We start from the raw sequence: 23,585 nt of genomic DNA, 5'->3' as shown, positions 1-23,585 counted from the left end.
AGTTTTGTAATGGTATCGTTAAATATTACTCTTGGCAAATGTTGTTATTTTGAGAACGTTTATGTTCGTTCGTGTAAGTCAAATTTTTTTAAATTTCAAAGAAAGTATTATATGAAATAATTACAGGATAAGATAGTTGTGAAATATTGACATATTTTGCTAACCGCTAAAAAATAATCGAAATCTATATCATTTACGTCTACAAACTTTACTTGAAGCGATATTATTTTTTATCTCTTGCACAAGCTCACCAAAAATTTTCCCATCCACCATATAATCCTTCCGCGGATATGTTGGCGGATTTCCACCGTTATACCCCTCACTCGAAACTCTGATATTGTTTCAACATCGTTCGAACGAGGCATATAGTGCAACAAGCTACGGAATTTCGTGGTTGTCCGTTCGACCATATAATCTCAAAATGCGGACGAAGCGAACAAAAATATAACGCTATACGTGGTCGGAATGAAAAATTAAAACATTTTTTCTACCTTCCCTCTTTTCCTCTTTTTATTTTTTCTTCTCACTCTCCCTATACTACTTTTTCATCTATCAACGAGTAAGAAAAAAAGAATGCTTCTAAGCACATAATCGTCTAGATCGGACGAATCGAATGGTTGTAGAGAAAGATTACATAGAAACATTTTGTAATTTTTCTTTTCATTTTTCCTTCTATTCCTCTCTTTTCTTTTTTCCTAAATTACTATCCGAAAATAGAACGTTTCACGACTGTGGAAAAAGAGAAAGGTGAAGAGAATTGACTAGGGGGAGCAATATTCGAGGTACCTACAGACATACATACACACATGCCTACATTTATACGTACATACATGCATACATACACACTTACCTAGCTACCGGCCGCTTGTGTTCCTTGCCTTTATTTCTTTCTCTGTCGTTTTCCTGCGTTCTAGTCTCCTGCTGCCTACCCTCTGTAGTCCTCCTCTGCTTCTCTACCTACGCGGCGTCGCAATTCACACTCAATTTAACCGGCAAAAAGAGTTCCTACGCTGTACATTGTTACGACCTCCGGTACTGCCGAGCTTGCCTTCAGGGCTTCCGCTACTCTCCCATCCACCCTCTATTCCCCCAACCCTCTTTTCTTTCTCTTCCTTCTACCCCTCTTATTCTTCTTTTCCCTTCCTCCTTTTGCTCATGGAAAATGCTCAAAGCTTTTCTGAACTCATCGGCACGAAAAAGCGATAGCAAGAGACTATGGAAAGGGGTAGGAGAACCGTTGTCGTTGATTTTCCTACGACATTATTGCCGAATATCTTCAAAGATTTTTCTCTACTTTACGTTTCTTAGCTTCTTTCCTTTACTCTTTCGTTTCTCCCATCTCTTCATAGCTTTCTCCGTTATTTCTCATACTTTCTTCACTGTTCAGCAGTCTTCGCATCGTGCGAAAAATTCAAAGACGAAATGATTTCTCAAAACCGTAACCTCCTCCATCCCGAGAAATTTATAAAAGAGTTTTTGCTTTATTCACTTTTTATGAAATCTTTTTGTCTATTTATTTCCTTTGATTTCCTTTTGATTTCCTTTGATCTTTGCAAATATAGCATTTAGAATATAATAAAACGATTTCAAAATCAAATATATTGAAATAAAAGTTTTTAAATTTCTATATATGACATATATATTTATATTCTATATATATCAAATAAGCGTTAATAACCCCAGCTTCGTTATAGGATTCTAAATAACTTCTATTCTTCGATCATCGAACTTTAGTTAGCATGGATGTGGAAGGCGCCAAGCTGGCGCTTGCGATTCTTCGTCTTCCTTTTACCTGGCCGTACCTGTGCCTCGTTTACCAAGCACGTTATTACAGATGAAATTATGGCGGCAGCGGAAATATCAGGATGCAAGGAAAATTCATCGCCGTTTAAATGCTTTTTATTGCGTTGCTTTTGAATCACCACGAGCGTGTAATTGGAAAGGTTTACGTCTCCCTTGGTAAAGCGAGAAGGAAAATCGAGAAAGTCTTATCGTTGGGAAGCTTGTACCTACTTCTGCGAAACTGCCGACGCCTTCTTGCCTTTTCTCGATGAAATTATGAAATTCTTTATTCTTTGTCCTCGTTTTACTGGAATAATTCCTATTTGTGGATATACATTTAACACTTACAATTACATATGTTAAAAAGTATATACAAACATCAAATAGTTTTATCAGCAAATAATAAAATTCTTTTGTAATTATTATTCGTAAAGATAATTCGGACTTAAATGGTTAATAATAATTGAAAAAATATATCGTCGAAAAAATCATTTACAATTAGTTCAAATTTCTCGAAAATAAAGTATCGATACGGATTCCTCGAACCAGACGATTCGTTGATCCGTTTGAAGCAGAGCGTGAGAACATCTACACAAGAGACACAGTGAACAGGATTAAAGAACGAACGAAAAAGAGAGAGGGGAGGAGGGAGAGGAAGATGGAAAGTGAGGGTGATTCGGCAGGATCAAAAGATAGGCAGTATCGCGGAATCGCTGTCGGATTCGTGTTTCGTGACGAGGCCTACGTTATCGAAGTTCTGTGACAGAGAGGAACCGTCACGCTTGGTCCGAACTGCCGATCAGATTCGTGAGAAATCACGGTTAAGCGACATACATACCTATGTATATACATACGTACATATATACACGCATAAGCGCCAATCCATTCTGTCACTCTGTCTGAACGCGCTCGTCAATCCGTAAAACGAAATCCTGGTATTAGTATCTATCGTTCCAATCGAACAATGGATTCAGTTTTAACCTATTTTTCTATTTTTCTTTATTTCTGCTTCTTTGCGTTTTTTAATGAACTGGGTAACTTGATACGTCGTATCTTTTGATCCGAAAAAATTCGAAATCGACTTCAAACATCTTCATGGTTAACCGCTAATTTTTACATCGGGTCATTCGTCAAACTTTCACAAAATTAGGTAATGAATTTAGTTTGGCAAAGGTCCTTTACGTTTTCTTCATTTTTTAAAACAGTATAGATCGCTCAAATGAATAAGGTACTATAAGATGCAATCATGTTGAAAATGTTGGACGAATTTAAAAGAATAAAAGGAGGGTACATTTTAACTCTCATGCAATGCAACCTGGTGGTAATCTATTCATGATTCCTGCACTGGACGTACGCGTTAAATTTTCATTTCTACTTTTACGAATATGTCGGAAACTTTCAGATCTAGTCGGACTTGTGAATGGATGTTATCCATTGTAATCACTTTTAAATTTGAACGTAGCCTTTCATATGTAATTTTCCATAAAAAAATTAATCTTGAAAAGAAAAAAGAAAGTTTTCGCCAAACAAAATATACGAATATTTCACTGATTTAAAATAAATCCAAGAATTTGAGATATTGTTCGAGTTTGTAAATTAAGAAAAAGATAAACCTACATTCGGTTTTATACTTTTTACATCGATCGTTCAACTCGACACATCTCTACTTCTGCAAACCCCTTGCAGCAAAACTGTTGTCGTGACCATTCAAGTGGAAATGGGTAGCTGTCATCGAAAATAATCTAGATTTTACTCCTAAGTTTCCTATTTATTTCCATTTACTTTTTTCGTATTTTATTCGAGACTATTGTTATAAAAAAAGGAAAAGAAAGTAGAAAAGAATTCATTTTTAATACTTAGGAAATAAAATTTGATAAGAAAAAATGTAATCTAAACGAAACATTCTTTGTTCCAGGTATCGAAAAAATAAATGATAAAAGGCAGACGAAGAAGAACATCCTCAGAAACCTGAATTCTCACTTCGTGAAAGCTCGAGGTGGAGGTCGTTGTAGGAATTCCATCGACGATGAGCTAGCGACACGATGAAGAGGATGAAGGAGCGCGCGCTGCTCGCCTGGCCATGGTTGTGGCTGTGGCTGTTCGCAGCCACGCCAGGTACGCCGTCTTCCGACGCTTCCATCCAGAGCACTCTCTTCCCTATGTCACCATCAAACATTGGAGGCGTAGTACCGAAAACGTTGTCCTTCTCGACGATTGGTACTACGACAGCGATGGCAATGATTCCATCGTTGTCGACATCGACAATGACGTCGACTACGACGCAGTTTCCAACTCCACCGACGACGACTAGCGTCTCAACAACGGCATCGGTACCGTTCACAGCAGAATTGAGTTCCTCGCCAAGGTACAAGTTCGCGTTTACGCGATCCCTTTACAACGTTTCGATTCCTGAAAATTCGATAGGGAAAACGTATGTCGTGCCAGATGAAAAAATGGGAATTAGATTGAACAATCGTGAAAGTGGCCATGTAGAAATACGCTTTCGTATAACGAGCGGTGATCGCGACAAGTTCTTCAAGGCCGAGGAACGCATAGTCGGTGACTTTTGTTTCCTATTAATTCGGACTCGAACCGGTAACGTAGACGTGCTCAATCGCGAACGTAAAGATCGTTACGTGTTGGAGGTACGTGCGACCTCGACCAAGCGAGACGGTAAGAACAAAGCAATCGTCCTTGAGGCAGACACGACGGTAGTGGTGACGGTTCTCGACACGAACGATCTCAATCCGTTGTTCTATCCGACCGAATACAAGGCTACCGTCACGGAGGATACGCCTCTGCATCGGAGTATACTCAGAGTGACTGCCGAAGATGCTGATCTTGGCAGAAACGGTGAGATTTACTATAGCTTCGCCCAGGAGAATGATCAGTTTGCTGTTCATCCGGTTAGCGGGGTCATCACGCTCACGAGACCACTCAGGTATGAATTCATTTTGTCTATTCAATTTTTGTTTCTTTTCCGTTAGACTCATACATAGTATTCGTATTCAAATATCAAGATTCACACATAAATCAAACAGTCATGCGCACTCAAGAAAATAAGTTCTTCTTATCTTATATATCGCTTATCATTTAGTTAATACTTTCATCAAATTTCTCACAAACGGTTCTTATCTTCTATCCGTTGAAACTAAAACTCAGCCTGGAAATGCATAAAGCTACCATTCTGTAAATGTATATGTATATGTTTAGGTATGCCGAGCACGCCATCCACGAACTAGTAGTCTTAGCGAAAGATCGTGGAGCTCTAATTCGTAGCGTGGGTACCATCCGAGCGAGCACGGCAAGGGTCACGATCAAGGTGCAGCAGGTGAATCTGCACGCCCCAGAAATCTACGTCCACCACCTGCCCAATATAGTTGAACACTCGAACGCAGATATCTATGCTATCGTACGAGTGATCGACCGTGACGAGGGCGTGCACGGGGAGATCGCTAGCCTGGACATCGTGGGTGGCGATCCAGCCGGACACTTTAGGATACGGCAGGCTGGCCCGACCGAATATAACATCGAAGTTCTGCGTTTGTTGGATAGAGAAACTGCCTTGCAAGGTTATAATCTTACTCTAGGAGCCATGGATCGTGGTATACCTCAGCGTTCCAGCTATAAATCTGTACTGGTACATTTGGCCGATTTGAACGACAACGCGCCAGTCTTCAGTCGAGAAATTTACGAGGAAGCCGTACCGGAAACCGCTCCAGTAAATACTCCGGTGATTAGATTGAAGGTGAGCGACGCCGATGAGGGAAAAAACGCTTTAGTATTTTTAGAAATAGTCGGTGGTAACGAAGGTGGCGAATTTTATGTAAATGCAGAAACAGGAATGCTCTATACCGCGGTGAATCTTGACGCGGAAAAGAAAGCCTTTTACACTCTTACCGTTTCCGCGATCGATCAGGGAAACACGGGTACGAGAAAACAGTCTTCCGCCAAAGTGAAAATCAACGTGATCGATACGAACGACAATGACCCGATTTTCGAGCAGTCCGAGATGGAAGTCTGGATAGATGAGAATGAAGCAGCTGGTACCTCGGTCGTCAAGGTCACGGCGAAAGATCGTGACTCCGGCGAGAATGCTTACATATCCTACAGCATCGACAACATCAAGAAAGTACCTTTTGAGATTGATCATTTTACGGGTATCGTGAAAACGAAGCAGGTGCTCGATTATGAAACGATGAGGAGGGATTATCTGTTGCACGTGAGAGCGAGCGATTGGGGCTTGCCTTATCGTCGCCAAGCAGAGATGAGGTTACGAGTTAGATTGCGAGACGTCAATGACAATCGGCCTCAGTTTGAGAGAATCGATTGTATTGGACACGTGCCAAGATACTTGCCAATAAGCTCCGAGATCATCACCGTTTCCGCAATAGATTTCGACGCGGGTAACATCATCAGTTATCGCATAGTTTCCGGAAATTCTGACGGTTGTTTTACTCTCGATTCAGCAACCGGCGTGCTCTCGGTAACCTGTGATCTTTCCGACATGAAAGCGACCGAAAGAATTGTCAACGTCACCGCAACGGACGGCACTCATTTCGCTGACGTGAATCCAGTCCACATGCATCTGGTCAACGCAAAGAGGAATCTTGCCTCTCAAGGGCGAATTCTTTCAGACGAAAGCGGAGCCTTCGAGTGCAAAGACACTGGTGTAGCTAGACGTCTGACGGATGCCATTGCTTCGGCAGAAAGGAACAACATGCCGTCTCGCAACGACGAGTATTCTTTGACTCCAAGTCGTTACGGAGAGAACATTCACGCACCGGAATTCATCGATTTTCCAAACGAGATCAGAACGAACGAGTCAGTCAAACTTGGCACTACGCTTGCCAAAATAAGAGCAAGGGATCGCGATTTAGACTACAACGGGAAGCTCGTCTTTTGCATTTCAAGCGGCGATCGAGATTCCGTTTTCGGAATCGATCCAGATACAGGCGATCTTAACGTTATTGGTTACTTAGATCGAGAAAGAGAAAGCGAATACTTCCTCAATATAAGCGTTTACGATTTAGGTAAACCACAAAAGTCAGCTTCCAAAATGTTACCTGTGACAATTTTAGACGTAAACGACAACGCTCCAAAATTCGAAAAATCTCTCGCCAGCTTTCGGATCTCGGAGAACGCTTTGAATGGTACGAATGTTTGGCGTGCTAACGCGACGGATGCCGATCTTGGTGAAAACGCACGCGTAACCTATTATCTCGTTACGGAGACGAACGATTTCAAAGTCGATCCTATCACCGGGGTATTGAGCGTTTTTGGGAAGCTGGACAGAGAAAGACAAGAACTTTACGAACTGAAAATTCGTGCGAGGGACAACGGTGGAAAAGGAACGACTGACTCGCTGCAATTGTACTCGGATGCTTTAGTTCGCGTAACCGTCGAAGATGTGAACGACAATGCACCAAGCTTTGCTTTGCCAAGCTACAATGCTAAGATTCGCGAGGATGTACCAATTTGGAGCGTTGTTGCCGTCGTTGACGCTACGGATCCGGACGAAGGAGCTGGCGGTGACATTGAGTATTTTCTTTCCGACGCCATGGAAAGTGAAGGATATTTCAAAGTAGACAAACTCTCCGGTACCGTAAGAACAACTCAGAGCTTAGATTTTGAAGAACGACAAGTACACACTCTTGCGATCGTCGCCAAGGACAGGGGAGAACCTTCGATGTCTTCCGAAACGTTGCTCGTCATCGAAGTGGTCGATGTTAACGAGAATCTTCATGCTCCGATCTTCGACGATTTCGTTATCTCCGCGAGTGTTTTCGAGAACCAACCGGTTGGTACTCTAGTGACCAGTGTACGTGCCAAGGATGCAGACCCACCTGGTGGTGATTCCAGAATTGGCTATAGCATACGAGCTGGCGACGGCATCGGGATATTCTCCATTGATAACGAAGGTAAATACATTCCTTTTACTTTCATTCGTTAGCTGCGAAAGATTTTAAGGATCAAACGGCGGAACGATTAAAGTTTGTTCCGATTTTTAACGATTTTGTGACGAAAAAAAATACACGTAAAAGCTATTGCAGCTCGTTCAAAGAGTACTTAAGTGTTTAACGATATTTATTCACTGGACTAGTAACATTAATTATCGGAAGACATGAACGATCGAAAAGTTTTACGCGGGACGATATCAAAGAAGCAATAAAATCGATTTGTTATCCATATCATCTTGTTACATGTCCACCAAAGTGAAGTAAAACTACCGACGAGAAAGAGCTCTCCATATAGCGATAAATCGTCTCTAGTCAATTAAGGGGGATATTCCAGGACGTATGGAAGTTATAGTCAAGTACGCGACTGTCCAGGTTGTGCGCGATATTTCGTAGAGCGTAGTCTCGAGATGCACTGCTATTTCTCTCTCTCTCTTTCTTTCTCTCTCTCTCTCTCTCTCTCTTCGTCTATCTCTTTCTTTTAGCTCTCCTCGTGACTCGCCTTTGACACGATCGTTACGATAGTTGGAACGGATACGTTTGGATAACATCCGTCTGTCGGGCGTGTCTTTGAAGCAAACGATCAAAGAAAACTTGGCCGAGATAACGTTGCTTTATTAGCGGCAAAACATTCGAATCGCTTCCGATGTTCCACGATCGATCGCTTCGATCTTCGACCTTCCTTGACGAGTGATACCACTTTAGATGTTAAAGAGCGATATCTCGAAGAGACCTTTTACCTTTTCCTAAGAATAATCAAGCTTTAATTGATCCTATACGAAGAGAAAAATAACGCCAAGTCTATTCGAAGATTATTGAAATATGCATTAATTGACTAGATCGTAAATAGCAATTTTTGTTTATTCTTGTAACTAATACATAACTTTATTATACACATAACATGAGCTTTTAAATATACGAAACGAATGTCATTCGAAAATAAAAGCATCTGACTTTCTTCGCCAGGTTTGCAATTTCGATTCACAGAAGAAAGAAGTCAAAATGACGATGGAAAATAAATAGATCGCGCTGGCAGAATAAATTTATTTGCTATTCAGTAATAAAGCATACGAGAGAAAGAAGAAACTTTCTTTTTTTTTTTCTCTTAAATTCTCGCGCCCTTGATCAATCGAGGATGACCGAAAGAAAGAGATGACATGAAAGGAAATTAAAAAGTTAAGAAAGCAGAGAAAGAAAGACAGAAAAAACATAAAGAGAGATAAAGATGAGAAAAAGTAGAGGAAGATCTCGTACGGTCGCACTCTTAAAGTAAGAGGAATCTGGTGGCAGTGATCCAGAACGACGTTACGGCGACGCGGCCCATTAAATTTCGATGCGACCAAGTCTAATTGAATTACGTGGACAAACAAAATCTTTTCTTCCTTTCTCCCTTTCCAATTTTTTTCTTCCCCTTTCTCTCATCCTTTTCAGTTCCTTTTATTTATTTTTTCTTTTCCATGCGACCAAGCCATACGCATTAAATTTCTCTCGCGGTCCATCTTTCATCGCGAAAAGGTCCCCCAAGAAATCGTGTGTCATTCCGCCTAATGGCTAATCCCCTTCCTCGTTTCTGTTCATGGGTGGAGCAGCACGTTGTTCACAACGCGTGAAGCGGTAAATGCATCTGTGATGCCTTCTTGTTCTTATTATCATGTCGTGTTATTCTCAATACGTCCGATGATCAAGAGAAATTTACTACTACTAGTTAGAAAGGCATTTAACAAATTGTTTTCAATCGAATTAAAACTTATAAAATGAAGAATCGATACTTTCCTTCTAATTTTCTTTTTTTTTTTTCGATGTAAAGAAACGCGAAGGATTTAATCAATAAGTTTTTAGACGACGTATAAAATTTTTATCCTATGCTACGAAAATGAATAATCTACTTTAGCATTATTTAAAGTCAGCTCTATGAATTTATTATCATTTATATACATATATATTTAAAATATTATTATGTAAAATATTATCACTCATCTAGTAAGTTACCCAATATATTGGGTCTAATACCAACCCTCGCTAGATCAACGCACGAGTGCACTCTACCAAAGTTTCTAGCGATCATCATCTAGGTTGATTAGATTGGCCGTCGCGTTAATTCATTCGAGCATATGCGGATGATGCGTTTTAACACTAAACTCGGCAATATTTAATCAAAATGATTCTTATTTAATCATTAATTTCTGATAAGTATTATGTAATTTCTTTCGTGCTTGAAAATTTAATTGGACAAGAATTCTCTTTAATATTTATCACAATATTTATAAATTCATTATATAATAGCATATCGAGTTCAGTTTTGGGTTTAAGATAATACTCTCTCAAAGTAATTTCTAACGAAAAAATAACCGAAATTCTATTTTTCAATAGCACAATTCTCAGGGAATGAGAAATCATTCAATGAATTGAATTAACTCGTTCATCGATACCATACTCGTTTTAAATTATTCGAGTAAAACGAGTGTATCTTATTTACCAACTTTGTACTAATGGCATGTTTTCTTAGTATACATATAACACCACACTGTACTCTTTCTCTCTCTTTCTTTTTTCTCTTTCTCTCGTACGAACTCTTCTCCAAGTCATAAATCGCGCAGCGGTTGACATTTCGATTCCAGTTGTACATTTCGCACGATAGAATGTACCAGTATGGAGAATGGCGCCGTGAAAAGAGATCGAAAAAATATACATATGTGTATAGGTATTACATAGGCATACATAATATAGATATACATATATATATACACATGCATACGTTGAAACGTATACAAAGCTCGTATCGTCCTCGCTTTAATCACGTTCGACGAGTTCTCGTCCGTTCTCCGGAAGCGAGTGTGTCAGTATAATATCGTGCAGACTCCTTGTCCCTTTCTCTCTCTCGTTCTTGCATGCTTGGAACATACCTATGCATATGAAAGAACACGAGTGTATAAGTACATGAATATAAGATACATAGTAGGAGATATACCATTATTTGTGCATTCAATATCTCATTCAATTCGAGTATTTTCCAAGTGTCTTCATTACTTTTTGATACTTAGAAAAAAATGTATTACTTATCGAATGAATCAAACTTAATTATTCTAATTTAATGCACGTAGATAAAAATATTCGCTAAGAAGAAAAAGAACATTTTCTTTTCTATAACAATTTGCACAAAATTAAGATAAAAACAATACGAGGAAAATAAAATTTGATGGAATACTTTGTAGAAAGCTTGTAGAAAGCTTTGTAGAAAGAGACAAAGAGTGTGAGAAAGAAAGAAGAGAAAGAGGGAAAGAGAAGCGGGGGGTTATATTGATCTTCCGTCGAGCAAAAATAATACATTGTCAGTGGTATGCATATTCAAACGGCGTAAATATTCATAAGTTGCCGGTGTATTGCCTTTCGTGTCAGGAGCACGCACGAGAAATATAAGCGACGTGGTGGACGATAGTATGTAGGTTCGTATATATACTCGGGTTTGATGGTGATGCTGGTGGTGGTGATGTCTGTACCCGGGGGTGTAATGGTGACGTGGTTGGGATGGTACGCGTTTAATACAACGATATTTTTTTACCGCACGAGTTACGCACGATTCGTAGATCACGTTCCATGCCGTTAGCTATTGTTCGAGAAAATGTAAATTAATAGTATCTTATACATCATACTTGGATCTTTTTTTCTCTCTTTTTCTCTTTTTTAAATATCGTATCTTATTTATAAACATTTCGTTTCGACGGATTTATTTTTTATTTATCTCGAATCAATAAAATTATTCCAGAGATTGTCTTCTTTTTGAGTTTTAGATTAAATTGCTAAAAGTATAAAACATTCAAATACCTATGTTTTTTACCTAGGTTATAATAGCGATTCGTAATGAGACAACTTTTTATAGCAAAGATCTACTTTCAGAACAAACTGCTGAGAATTCACCGTTGCAAATCGTTCTGAACACCTGCCATGAGATTATAAGAATTATTAGCAGATTTTTCTTGTGTCGACACTTCAATATAACGCGCATGAAAAAAGCAATATCACTTTGGAGAATGTCACTGATAACCGCGAAGGATTAAATAACGCGTTCCGAAGAAATGTCTGCTTCGAGTTTTTCGATGCATTGTGTGTAAATATTTTGCCTTCGACAAACCGTAGAGAGCCAATAGAAGCAATGAGAATGCAAATGCATTTTCCACCTGATCGATCAATATTCGAAAGATACTCAAATAAAATTAAATGAACGTTCGAAATGAAATCAATAAAGGCATTGGCCAATTTATCCATACGTTCAATTATTGGCAGTCGTTGTCTCGTCTACGAGTGAGCAAACCTTCCGTTAAATTCATATGAAAGTACGTTGTATGATTATTTGATGCGCCGTGTGCAACGATTGTTTAAAATTGAAAAAAAATCATGAATAGTTTTGAGCAAAATAATTAAACTGAAAAACCCCCCAATAAATATAAATATCAATAAATAAAACGTGCTACTTTTTTGTTAATTTTTTACAACTGCTGACTATAATTTTCTCATTTTTTACTCTTTTCCTATCTACCTCTATTTTTCTCTTTTGCAGCCTAGTTGTTTTAGAAACGTGGCGTAGTTAGTTTTCTGATATACATAAAGAGAGAGAACGAGAGGGAGAGAATGGATAAGAGGGAGTGAGAAGGAGGGAAACAAGGGAATAAGGTTTCCGGTAAACGAGCTAACGTTCGATGCGTTCCACTGGTTCTGTCCACTTTGCTGTGCGCGACTATGGTGCTAGGCGTTATTCCATTGATAAAGCTTTATATATCGAAGTTTATCCAAAAAGCTCGTTCGAGCTTGAACGTGTACGGAACGTGTATTAACCCCAACTACATCAACGTATATATGTATATATGTACATCTACTTTATGCAATTTACAAAAAATAGATCCCATTAATTTTTCTTCTTTTATGTATTTTTTATTCCTTATTCTTATAATTTTTTTGGTAACTAACTTATAACCAAATTATTTTGATTTTAATGAACGTTAAACCTTTAATTTCATTCTCTCAATTTTTAAGATCTATTTAAATCATCTCTAAGTACTTCAATCGAAGAATCTGATAGTTAGGGAACGCAAAGAATTTTCCTAAACAAAAGGATAACGGAACGGTTGTTATTCCACGAGGCCGAGTTTAGGAATGTTAACCTTTGAATCGGGAAATCGTAAAGCAGTCACACTCGCGGATACTTTGGACGGTAAATCAACGGTTGTTTGTATCGCCACACGTGCTCCATAAATCAGTCAGATTTGTATCTTGCGCGAAGTCGACGGAAGGTATGAGAATATTTTATCGGAAGTTTATCGAACGTCTGTGACGGGCCACGTTTGTTCTGTTTAACGAGAATGAAACCTTGAAAGAACTCATATATACAACTTTGGAATAGTTTAAAAGAAAATAGTTTATCTATCGTTGACATTTATTTATTGTTTTTCTAACGTGAAGATTTTTAATACGTTCTATCATTTTGCCTAAATTGTATTTTATATTTTTGTTTTAGATATGAGAAAGAATCAGAATATTTACAAATTATGTTAACAAAAACAGTTTTCAATCGATTGAATTAACCGAGAGAACATGTAATGAGTTTACTGAAATGCCAGGTCTACCTGCTGACAAATTAGTAGGATGATTAAAATACCTGGTCCTCTTTTGCCTCCCCATTAAATACTAAATTAGACAGGTCCACTTGTCCACGATCGTTGGACGTACGAGATTTACTTGGTTGATGTGTGTGCACAATGGTTATGAACCCCTGTTTAAATATTGTACCAGAATTAACAAGGGCGTGTCATGCTTGAACGAGGAGGGGAAAGCAACCAAGTATCGGCCAGGTTGCACACGCACACGCCCGAGTGTGTGTGTGTGCGTGCGTGGAATACGTGAACATCTTTCCTTTTTCGTAATATCATTAGTAGGACCGTAATAGCAAGATGTTTTAAACAAGATTTTCCCTTATCAAAAGGCTAACGTAATTGGAAAGATTTTAAGATCGTAACAGAGCGTATAATTCGTTAAACCATTTTGCAGGAACCTAAACGTTAAAGTAACATTGAAGCGTTAACTTGCCTTTAACTGGTTTACTCGCAATTGAATTTAAAGAAAATTTCTCTTTTTGCCTTCGTAAACTCGAAGTTCTTATAGAAAGCAACTCTACGTCATCTTTTTACTGCTTTGAATATTTCTTTCGACAATAGAAACGTCGATGGAGAATCTTTTGACGTTTGAAACGTTTGAAATTACTGGCATGTAAAACTCCGTGGCTCTAATAAAAGTAAACAGTTGTTGAAGTATTGTATAAAACTTTTGTTAGCAGTGATGTTAACGTTATTAGGTATGACGTAAACGGGCTTCATTCTGCAAGATATCGATGACAGTTTTCTATAGAATAGATCGAAGTTAACTATCTACTCCTCCTGAGAGAATATTTGATATATATTATAGTTTAGAACCATAGTTGAATATCGCATACTAATTTTCTATAACGATATTATTTAAATTACTGGAGTATTCGATATATCACAATTTCCAATTCGAATAGAATTCTGAAGGATCTTATAGCATCGTTAGGTTTTATGGAATTTGTATTATTTGTCGTTCAAACGATGAGCTTATCGCTAAAATGACTCCAATTAGGAGTCACATAACACTCAAAGCGACAAGATTTCGAAATGGGATCCACAACGCTTGTAAAACACGTTTTCGACGAACTCACGTGTCCATTTTCTTCTTTTCTTTTTTTTTTTTTTTTTTTTTCCTCTTTCTATCACAAGTTTTACGTCCTGTAATTCAGACCGTTTACGCGTGCCGCGCATACAAATCTATATCATGAATCCTTAATGGAGTACCACCATCGAAAGAGCTCACAAGCATGGTGTGGGTGCCATTAAGCAAACGCGACTTTAGATGAGAGAAGAAAGAAAGAAATAAGAAAAAAAAAGTCTTAGCATCAGCCAGTAAAAAGAAAATTAAAAAGAAGATAGGTCTCGGCTTTTTTGAAACTTGGTGGATTTTAAAAGAGCTTGAAACTTGCCTTGTGATACGGAGTTTTACAATTGTTGTAAACTATGAAAAATACGTGCTTTTACTTTTTGGCACTTTTAGAATGTTTCCTCGTTTACTTTTTATTTTATCACTTGTATGTATAAATGCGCCTGTGTATTCTGTTTCTTTCTTCGTCTCAGAAGATTCCTTTTATGGTTTCTTTTCCGATGAGTTTCGTCTGAAGATATTCTCTTTATAAGAAACATCTTTTTTAAGTAAACAGTCAAATGTCGTTGCTTTTATGATAAATCGTAAAAAAGCAAAATGTTTAGAATAACGATACAATTCACAAATATTGGATATGTTAGAAATTTAATATGAATGTGAAGAACATAAAAGAAAATTCCTGTTCCAGCTTTTCTTCGTGTTATTTTCCTCCCTTAGCAAAGATCGTTCGTATTTATTTCGCGACTCCCTAGTCGTTTCACAAAAGTTGAACAGAACTTTTTTAATAAGGTCCGATGAGAATAAAATTGTTCTTCTTTTGTCTGCCTGCTATTTTATTGTATAACAACACATGTGTTATTTTTATCATCGTTTCAATAATAAATTTTGAATAAATTTATAATCTCTGTGTGTATTATCGTCGTGTAATATAATTATAATTAAGTAATATTACATTATGGTTGATAACACGATGAGATTTCTTCATAGTATATTTACAGTTAAAGAAATTTAATCTTTGAAATGAAGAAAATGTAAAGAAACTTTTAAAACAGAAATTATATACACATGAAGACAGAAAAACATAATAATAAGAATGAAAAGTTCGACCATTTTTAATTATGAACTTGTTAAACTAAATTCAAGAAAACTTATAATTAAAAAAAGACTTTTAAATTCGTGTTGAATATCGTGCAAACGTTTACAGCAACCGCCATTAACCAAGTCATCTTCTTTTTCAATGATAGTTGTTCACACTTATTGTTAGATTAAAAATTTTTTGAACATTTTTTACTACTTTCTATTTTTCTCTTTTCTTTATTTTTTTTCAAGAAAATGATTCGCCATTTCTAAGTTTGCGAATTCCCTTTAGTCTGATCGTCTCACCTATTATTTACTTAAGCCAAAAAGAAGCTTTCAAGAAGCGGTAGGACATTGTTCCGTAAGAAACAATCGAACTGATTTTCCTTTTAATTCATATTTTATGAAATTGTGAACTTTTATCTGTCCAATATTTCTTACCTTGATGTTACAAAATTTGAATATATAAATAATAGGTATCGTATCTATTATAAACCCCAAGTACGGTGGTATTCGGATAAGCATTCCTACATATTTGAAACATATTGTTAAAAAATCACTTAATAAGTTTCATCATTTTGCCCCCCCCCCCCAAAAAAAAGCAAATATATCCAAAAATAAGCAGTAAAAAAAACTCTGTTTTATTAAAAATTACTTGAGATGATGGAATTTTACGTAAATTTGAAAGGAACTCTAACAAAGCATTCAAAAATTGTAAAGCGCGTAAAGACGATAAATTTGCTTCTTCCTCTCCTCGTAGAAGACACGTTCGCGTATCCATAGACGAATACACGTATGCACACATAAAAGAGGTAAATCGTTCGAGCGTGAATTAAACACGTGGATCTAGAACGTGCTTCGTGGATGCTGTTTAGATTTAACGTACGTTCCTTCGTGTACGCGGAAATGTATGTCTCGATGAGAGTTATGCGCCGTACTGAAACATCGTACGCGAGCGTGCGCCCGTGCACTCAGCTAGGTGCCTAGTTAGAACCCTTGAACTATGTCTGTCTCTCTGTGCACTATGCCGGCGCTCGACGTCCCTCTGCCCTTCTCTGCTTTTCACTTTGATTCCTGACGTCCATTGAACCGTGGAAAATCTGCTTGTCCGAACCAAACGCTATCGAGTGTCTCGTATGCTCTTCTTTTTGAATATTCACTGAGGTATTAATAGTTCGATGAATATAGGTACCTGGACTTTCAATGAAAATCAGAATCATAGGATTTTTGAGATCTCTCTAACGAGAGTGATCAATGTCTCCTGCACTGTAACAATGCTTTCAATGGAATTTATTTCTTTTAGAAGAGCCAAACAAAAACCTTTGATTTTTCTTTATTGTTTTAATTTTTTTTTTGTGAATGTTTAAATAAAATTTAAAATCGTTGAAGAAACTTATCAATTTATATCATACTTAATCAATTCATTAACCGATCGCAGAATACACATTTTCACAAACACAGTAACAACAGTTAGTTCCTCTTGACACACACACACACCGCAGGATAGTTTACATTTATAATTTTATACTTCCGCTAAATATATTAGGCATACATTCTTCTTTCCTGAACTAACGTGAAGCGCGTGCACGTATTTGTTGAAAAGATCTTAAATGATTTTGTATAATTTTTTTTAAATAAATTCAATCGGTATTAGTGAGATAAGAACTTTATTGAAAATAGAGAAAATTAACTCTTCAAAGTAATATTAAAATAGGTATCACAGGAAATTTGGACGGTTATAAATTCTTCTTGAACGTTATTTTTGAATTAGTTGGACGTTCGTCCCTTTATTAGGACTTCATCAGCAACTGAAATTTATTATGACTCATTAATATGTATAAAAATTACGAGAAATTAGAAGGTGTTACTTTTTTTTTTACCTCGATCGTTATTGTTCACAAGTCTATATACATTTTTTTCTCGAAGACATACATTTATTATAAACTACACTTAACATTTATAAGACTTTTGTCCTAAGAACCGTTATGCTACAACATTTAATCAAACACTACTGATTTCATCTAGACTAGTGTTTAATAGTCTAGATATTCTCAATATTATGATGTTCTCTATTGCTATGTTCTATTATAATAATTAAATTTTAAAATTTCGTTATAAATGCTGTTTAAATTATTCGTGTCGGTTCTGTAATTTACTGTATTATTATTTGTTATGTGGTACATTTCGCTTATATTTCTTTTGTACCAGTTGTCTTCTCTATCTAAAATAGTTGCTTTGTCGAATTTAAATTTATGTCCTGTATTAAAATGATGCTCAGCTAACGCGATGGTATTGGTTTTTTGTAGATTAATAGGTTTACAGTCATTCCTATGTTGGTCTAATCTTTTTTTGAGTTTCTGTTTTGTTTGTCCTATATAACACTTGTCACATTCACATGGTATTTTGTACACTAAGTTCGATTGATCTAGTTTGTCGACCTTGTCCTTTAGTTTCGTATAAATAAAATTTATTTTCACTAGGTTATAAAATACTAATTTGACGTTAGTGTTTTTAAAACATTTATTAATTTTATTCGACAGAGATTTAATAAAAGGGAACTTAATGACTTTTTTATTATTATTCGGATCTTTTATACGATCTTTGTCTATTTTAAACTTATTGAACACCATGTGAATGAGACTCGTGGGATAATTATTATTTTTTAAAATTGACTCAATTCTTCTTATATTTTCGGTATGGAATTTCTCACTACTTAATGTTAGTGTTCTAAATAGTAAACCTTTAATGACCCCAATTTTTTGACTTATTGGATGGTTCGAATTGTAATTTATGCATCTACCAGAGCTTGTAAGTTTAACATACCAGTTAGTTAAAATGGAACCATCTTCGTTTCTTATGATAGTCATATCTAAGAATGGCAAGGTTCTATTGTTCTCTACCTCGATTGTGAATTGTGGATCTTTTCATTTATACTATTGAAGGTCTTAAGTGTTTGGTCAATTTCATCCTTAGGTATTGCTGTGACAATGTCATCAACATAAACCTTTAAAAATGGAACTGAAAAGCGTAACATGCCTTCAATCTTCTTTAGTACGTAATTCATTATTAGATTGGCTAGCACTGGGCTTGCTGGATTACCCATGCTAGAACCATCAAGTTGTTGGTAAAAAAAATATGGTTCAAAATAATTTTTTCTATTACGATCGAACAAAAGAATAAATTGTTCGTAAAGTTTTAAACTGTGATTCAGGTGATTCTGAAAAAAAAATTTCCTCATCAAAATACATATCTATATCTCTTTACGTTTTCGTAAAACGATGATCGACTGATATTTGCCGCGACATTGACCCATGTTATCGAACGAACTTTTTATCGAGTTTTTCCAGTTTGACAAGTTGTAGGCCTTGTCGCTAAGGATAAAAGACTAAAGAATGACGACACAATGAGATATTGCAATTTCTACGAGACCGACTTTTAAGGTCGATTCTAAAATATTAATTACTAAGGCTTCTACTTTTTCGCTTCGAGAAATAAATAACTATGAATACAAGTTCTAGACAGAGATTCAACTTCACTCTTTTTTTCTCTTCACCTTTCTCTTTAACCTGCTTTTTCTCATCCTTCTTCGCATTTATCATCTATACTTATAGTCGAAGGATTTTCGCGGAAGCTCGTAAATGAAATAAACGCGGTGCATTCTTTACAATTTTGCAATTTTATCGTCGAATAGCTGCTCGTCAATGAGCAACGCAATTTTCACGCGAGATTATCAATGGCTCGTTGGTTCAGGCCGCTAATGAAAATGTATTTTTAATGCCGAGAAGTTTCTGCTTCTTTATAATAATATAGTATGCGTTTGTTGTGTAAGGAGAGAAATATTTATGAATACGAAAAACATTGAATCCTAATAAGTCGACAAGAAAGTTTGACGAAGTAACGAAATGAAGCTTCAAGAATTTAATGATAAAAATCATAAGAAGGTTAGCTGATAGTAGAACGATGTTAAGTTCGTGAATCGTATGGCATAGTTGAGCAAAGTCGAGTCGCGTGACAAAAGCACGTGCCAGATGGAGGCGTGTGCAAGACCAACCTGCAAAGGAGCTGGAAAAATGCATGATGCATACCCGACCATTGGCGGCTGTGATGGATGATAGTTTGCTCCGGATGGTGTGCTAGGGAGTCTCCCTCTCTGTCTAATACTTTTATATTCAGGGAATGAACACTTTCGTGATATGAATAGTCTAAAGTTCGAAAGTTTTATACAAAATTTCTAAGAAGGCATCGATGCGGTGCTTGAATTATGAATCGTTATGTTTAAAAATATCGTTATTGATTGAATCGATATTTTCACTATTTTTCGATATTATTCTCTTCTCTCTGACGAAGCAGAATTAAACCATGGAGAATTATACTGCCACCTAAGTCACCCAACATAGTACTTTAGGAAAGTCCATAGAATACTAGATGTGCAATCAATTCTAGTAGAAGTTCGATTGCTTAAACCAACGAGCTGAGCCAAACCACAGAGCTGACAAGAGCAGATCGATAAGTTTCTGTAAGTGAGTGCAAGAGGACCGGATATACTGGTGCCCGTATGCACCAACAGAGCGTGATCCATTAAAAGAGAAAGCAAGATGGAGAGAAAGAGAATGGAGATTGGTCAGTTGTAACAATGACAACTTCGGCAAAGATATCAAAGTCGTTCCGATGAAGTCGTTGTAAGACAATGACTAGAGAAAATTGGAACACAGTTGAAAAGTTTCCTTATGGAGTTTCGATTTAATAAAAGGTAAAATAATGAAACAGAAACGTTGTTACGACGGCGATAATTTGATGATGCATAAGCGAAGGTGGTCTCGGAGACTTCTTCAACAAAGTTAGACACGAGTCAACGAAAGACAACCTACGTACGTTACTTGCCCAAGGACTAAAATATGATCCGAGTAAAGGTAAATCCGGTCCAGCCTACATCCGCGACTCGCGGAAGTCTTGACAAAAGGAAACTCTCTCTTTCTCTTTTGTTTTCTCTCATAGATTTTCTTGCGTTAGCTAGGAGGCTTCGGAAGAGATGAAGTAAGAAGGAAAGAGGAGTGCACAAGTATATACCCGGATCCGCTGGCTTCATAGAGTTCGTGGAACCGATCGAGAAACCGGTTTTAGGACGTGTTTCAAGCCGTATATGCACGCTGACTCGTCGATAATGGACGGAAGAGCTTGGGTCCGACGCGCCGCTTCTTGTCTCCTTTTTTCTCATCCGAACCACGATTGTCTTTCCTTCTCAATCGTTCGCAAAACTCACTAAGAGACTCGCAACAATCCGTAGACGCAAAGGGAATTCGATCGCCGTCAACGACTTTAGACGGACTCGTAAGATGACTCATCCTGAGTCTCATCCCAAGCCCGATCCTTCCCTGGAAGACGTATTCTCTCTTTGGTATTCTCAAGACCCCCATTCCTCTTACCTTCTTCCTTTCTTTTTCGACGAATTCTTTTGGCTTCAGACTTTTTTCCTGATTTCTAGAATCTCCTTTACGGTCGACGATACCTTGCAAAGAGCTTCCTTGCGAGGACAAAGGGACAATATAATTTATTCAAATATTTCTGTTAAACGAGTCGCGTGGAAAACTTACCAGAGTTTGCTATTCATATACTTGAGTCACGAAACGTAGGTACGAGGTTAACAGGTGTAATCAGATTCTGAGTTAATTTTTATGATCCACTTAAGTCCGTGTGTTTTATTTATTGATTTTCAAGATAACATTACATTACTCATATGTAGCTAATTATATTCATTAAGTATTCAAAAAATATTATTAATAGCGTTGATTATAATGTTTTGAATCATTCTTTAAATGAACATTAAAAGGCGTATATCTTGTTGAAATCTATTACACTTTGTAAAATTCTTTCGTTCTTAAGAAAGACATTAGAATTTCTTTGTTTTATAGTAAACTAGAATTCCAATAGTGTTACCATGTATTCAAATCAAAATAGCATAACTTGTGTTTAAAGCGTAACGTACGACACGTAGCGACGTTCAATGTAATGCACGTGTCAGTCCCGTAACAGCGGCTCTTTGCGCCACGTGCAAGTTTTCCTACAGCTGTTGCATTTAAACTAACTTTGTGATAAACTATAAATCTTTCTGTCGGAAAGGATGTGCTCTTTTTCTCTCTGTCATTACGGCACACGCGTTCTACCCTATATTACGGTTAACTGTAAATAAAACCATCGCCGTCTCGCAAAACTTCTCTTATTTAATGAAAATACCCTTCTGAACGAACTGAGAGAAGCACTATATCGTTTTTTCTTGAAGATATTCAGGGATGCACCGTGCGAGCTACCATAAATAAGAATAAAGTTAGAAAAAATAAATATGGAATTATAAATTACATCATAAGTTGTGCGGTTGAACTAGTTTTCTTCTGTATTTTTTTCTCAAAAGAAGAATTTTTTACGTTGCTAGATTATACATATTTCATAGATTCAGTCATTTCGTTACCAAGAACGTTTCAAAGCGATTCAAAACGAGAAATTTCCATACGATTAACTCTAACTTGACCGTTTGCATGTATAGAATGAAAAAATAAATCTTTCCAGATGTTTCTTTTTCTTGTTTTTTTTTTCATTTATTTAAAATATTAATCAATAAATACGATATTTCGGGGAAACTTGGATGTTAATGACGATTCGAAATATAAAATCGTTTCGTTAAAAAGTCCTAACTACTTCTTTTCCAATAGCGGCCCTCATTTTGCCGCATGAACGCGTGAGAAAAGTCCGCAGTGTTCAAAGGTTTCCCGGGAGTTGTATATCATCTGCAGATGATAGCGTTGTGCCGTGAAAGCCATTCGTTTCAATGCGTACATTCATACCACGAGCTAAAAGCTTTTGCATACTCCGCGACGACCTTTCCTTTTTCTAGAATTCCACACGACGGCATCGAGTTGCCGTATCGTACACTCACCTTTCTGAATCTTGCTATTATAATATTTTTCTATTTTCCAATATGAAAAATATCGATCGCCAATCGTTAAATAGTTATAACGTGTCGTCAAAAAAATTTCAAACAAAATGAATATACGAAGCAAACTTTAATATTTTAGCAAATTTAAAAATGTTTAAATCTTGTCATTTTATAATCTAAACAAAAAATCAGCCTAAAAAGTATCGAAAAAGAGTAAATGATTTTTCAAACCACCTAGTATAAGTTCCTTTAATCCACTCCTTATAATTCCCAAAGGATACATTGAGACTTTATTGCAATATGCTAACATTATCGATACGAAAACTCCTCTCATAGAATTAGTTTATAACTCAGAAGTTTGGATTCCGAAGTTCTCGGACAACACTAGAGAGAATCAATCGTCCCGAGAGATCGATAATATCTCGCACCTTCGTCGATTTTCAATCTGAAGCTAATTATTTCTAGTGGAAGTTTCCTTCGAAATTTCGTCGAACACACAGAGACAAGAGACTTCAAAGATCGAGAGTGAGTGAGTGAGAGAGAGAGACAGAGACAGAGAGAGAGAGAGATATTTGCGAAGGGGTGGAAAGAAGGGAGAGGAAAAGCCGTCGACCAAGACGACATCTTCGTGCTTCGAAACTATGCAACGCGATTAGCCTAAACTTTGGCGACTATGATTGTTCTGGCAACGCCTTCAGGGAACCACTCTCACCATCATCTCTCTTTTGCACACATATACCCTCATTGAAAGCATCGCTGGTGGTACTTTGGTCATTAATTAGCACGGTCTCGACTGTGGTTTTGTCGTCGTAGGACGAAAGTCTCAAGACATTACCAGAAGGTTGAACAGAATGAGAAAGAGAAGAAGAGAGTGACGGAAGGAGTTAAGAATTCAAACTTGAATATCCGGTCATTAAGCGTCAAGACATGGACGGGAGTTGGTTGTCTAACGGTTCTTCTTCTTCTTCTTCTTTCTCCTCCTCCTCTTCCTTCTCATTTTCGTTATGATGACATTCTAAAACGGAATGTTTCAGAATGTTTCGATGTTTTACAGTAAACTATGTACTTGTGAATCTGAAAGATAAACTAAGTATTTCGCTTAAACGTTTCAAGATTGATCT

General features: G+C 37.0%; 1 protein-coding gene across 6 annotated transcripts in view; it reads left to right on the top strand.

Moving 5' to 3' along the window:
• LOC122521288 (fat-like cadherin-related tumor suppressor homolog) overlaps positions 1-23,585 on the top strand; it is a 311,248-nt gene that overhangs the window by 117,757 nt on the left and 169,906 nt on the right. For all 6 annotated transcript variants that reach the window (XM_043641868.1, XM_043641870.1, XM_043641869.1 and 3 more), the window contains 2 exons: positions 3,698-4,723; positions 4,996-7,703. In XM_043641868.1, the coding sequence (XP_043497803.1) occupies positions 3,825-4,723; positions 4,996-7,703 (3,607 nt within the window). In that variant the 5' untranslated portion in view covers positions 3,698-3,824. The remainder of the gene's footprint in view (positions 1-3,697; positions 4,724-4,995; positions 7,704-23,585) is intronic.

This window comes from Polistes fuscatus, unplaced genomic scaffold (assembly GCF_010416935.1).
Source record: "Polistes fuscatus isolate 324 unplaced genomic scaffold, CU_Pfus_HIC Scaffold4, whole genome shotgun sequence".
Classification (NCBI taxonomy): domain Eukaryota; kingdom Metazoa; phylum Arthropoda; class Insecta; order Hymenoptera; family Vespidae; genus Polistes; species Polistes fuscatus.
The sequence above is the reverse complement of the archived record's forward strand: the minus strand, read 5'-3'. Positions and strand labels throughout refer to the sequence as shown.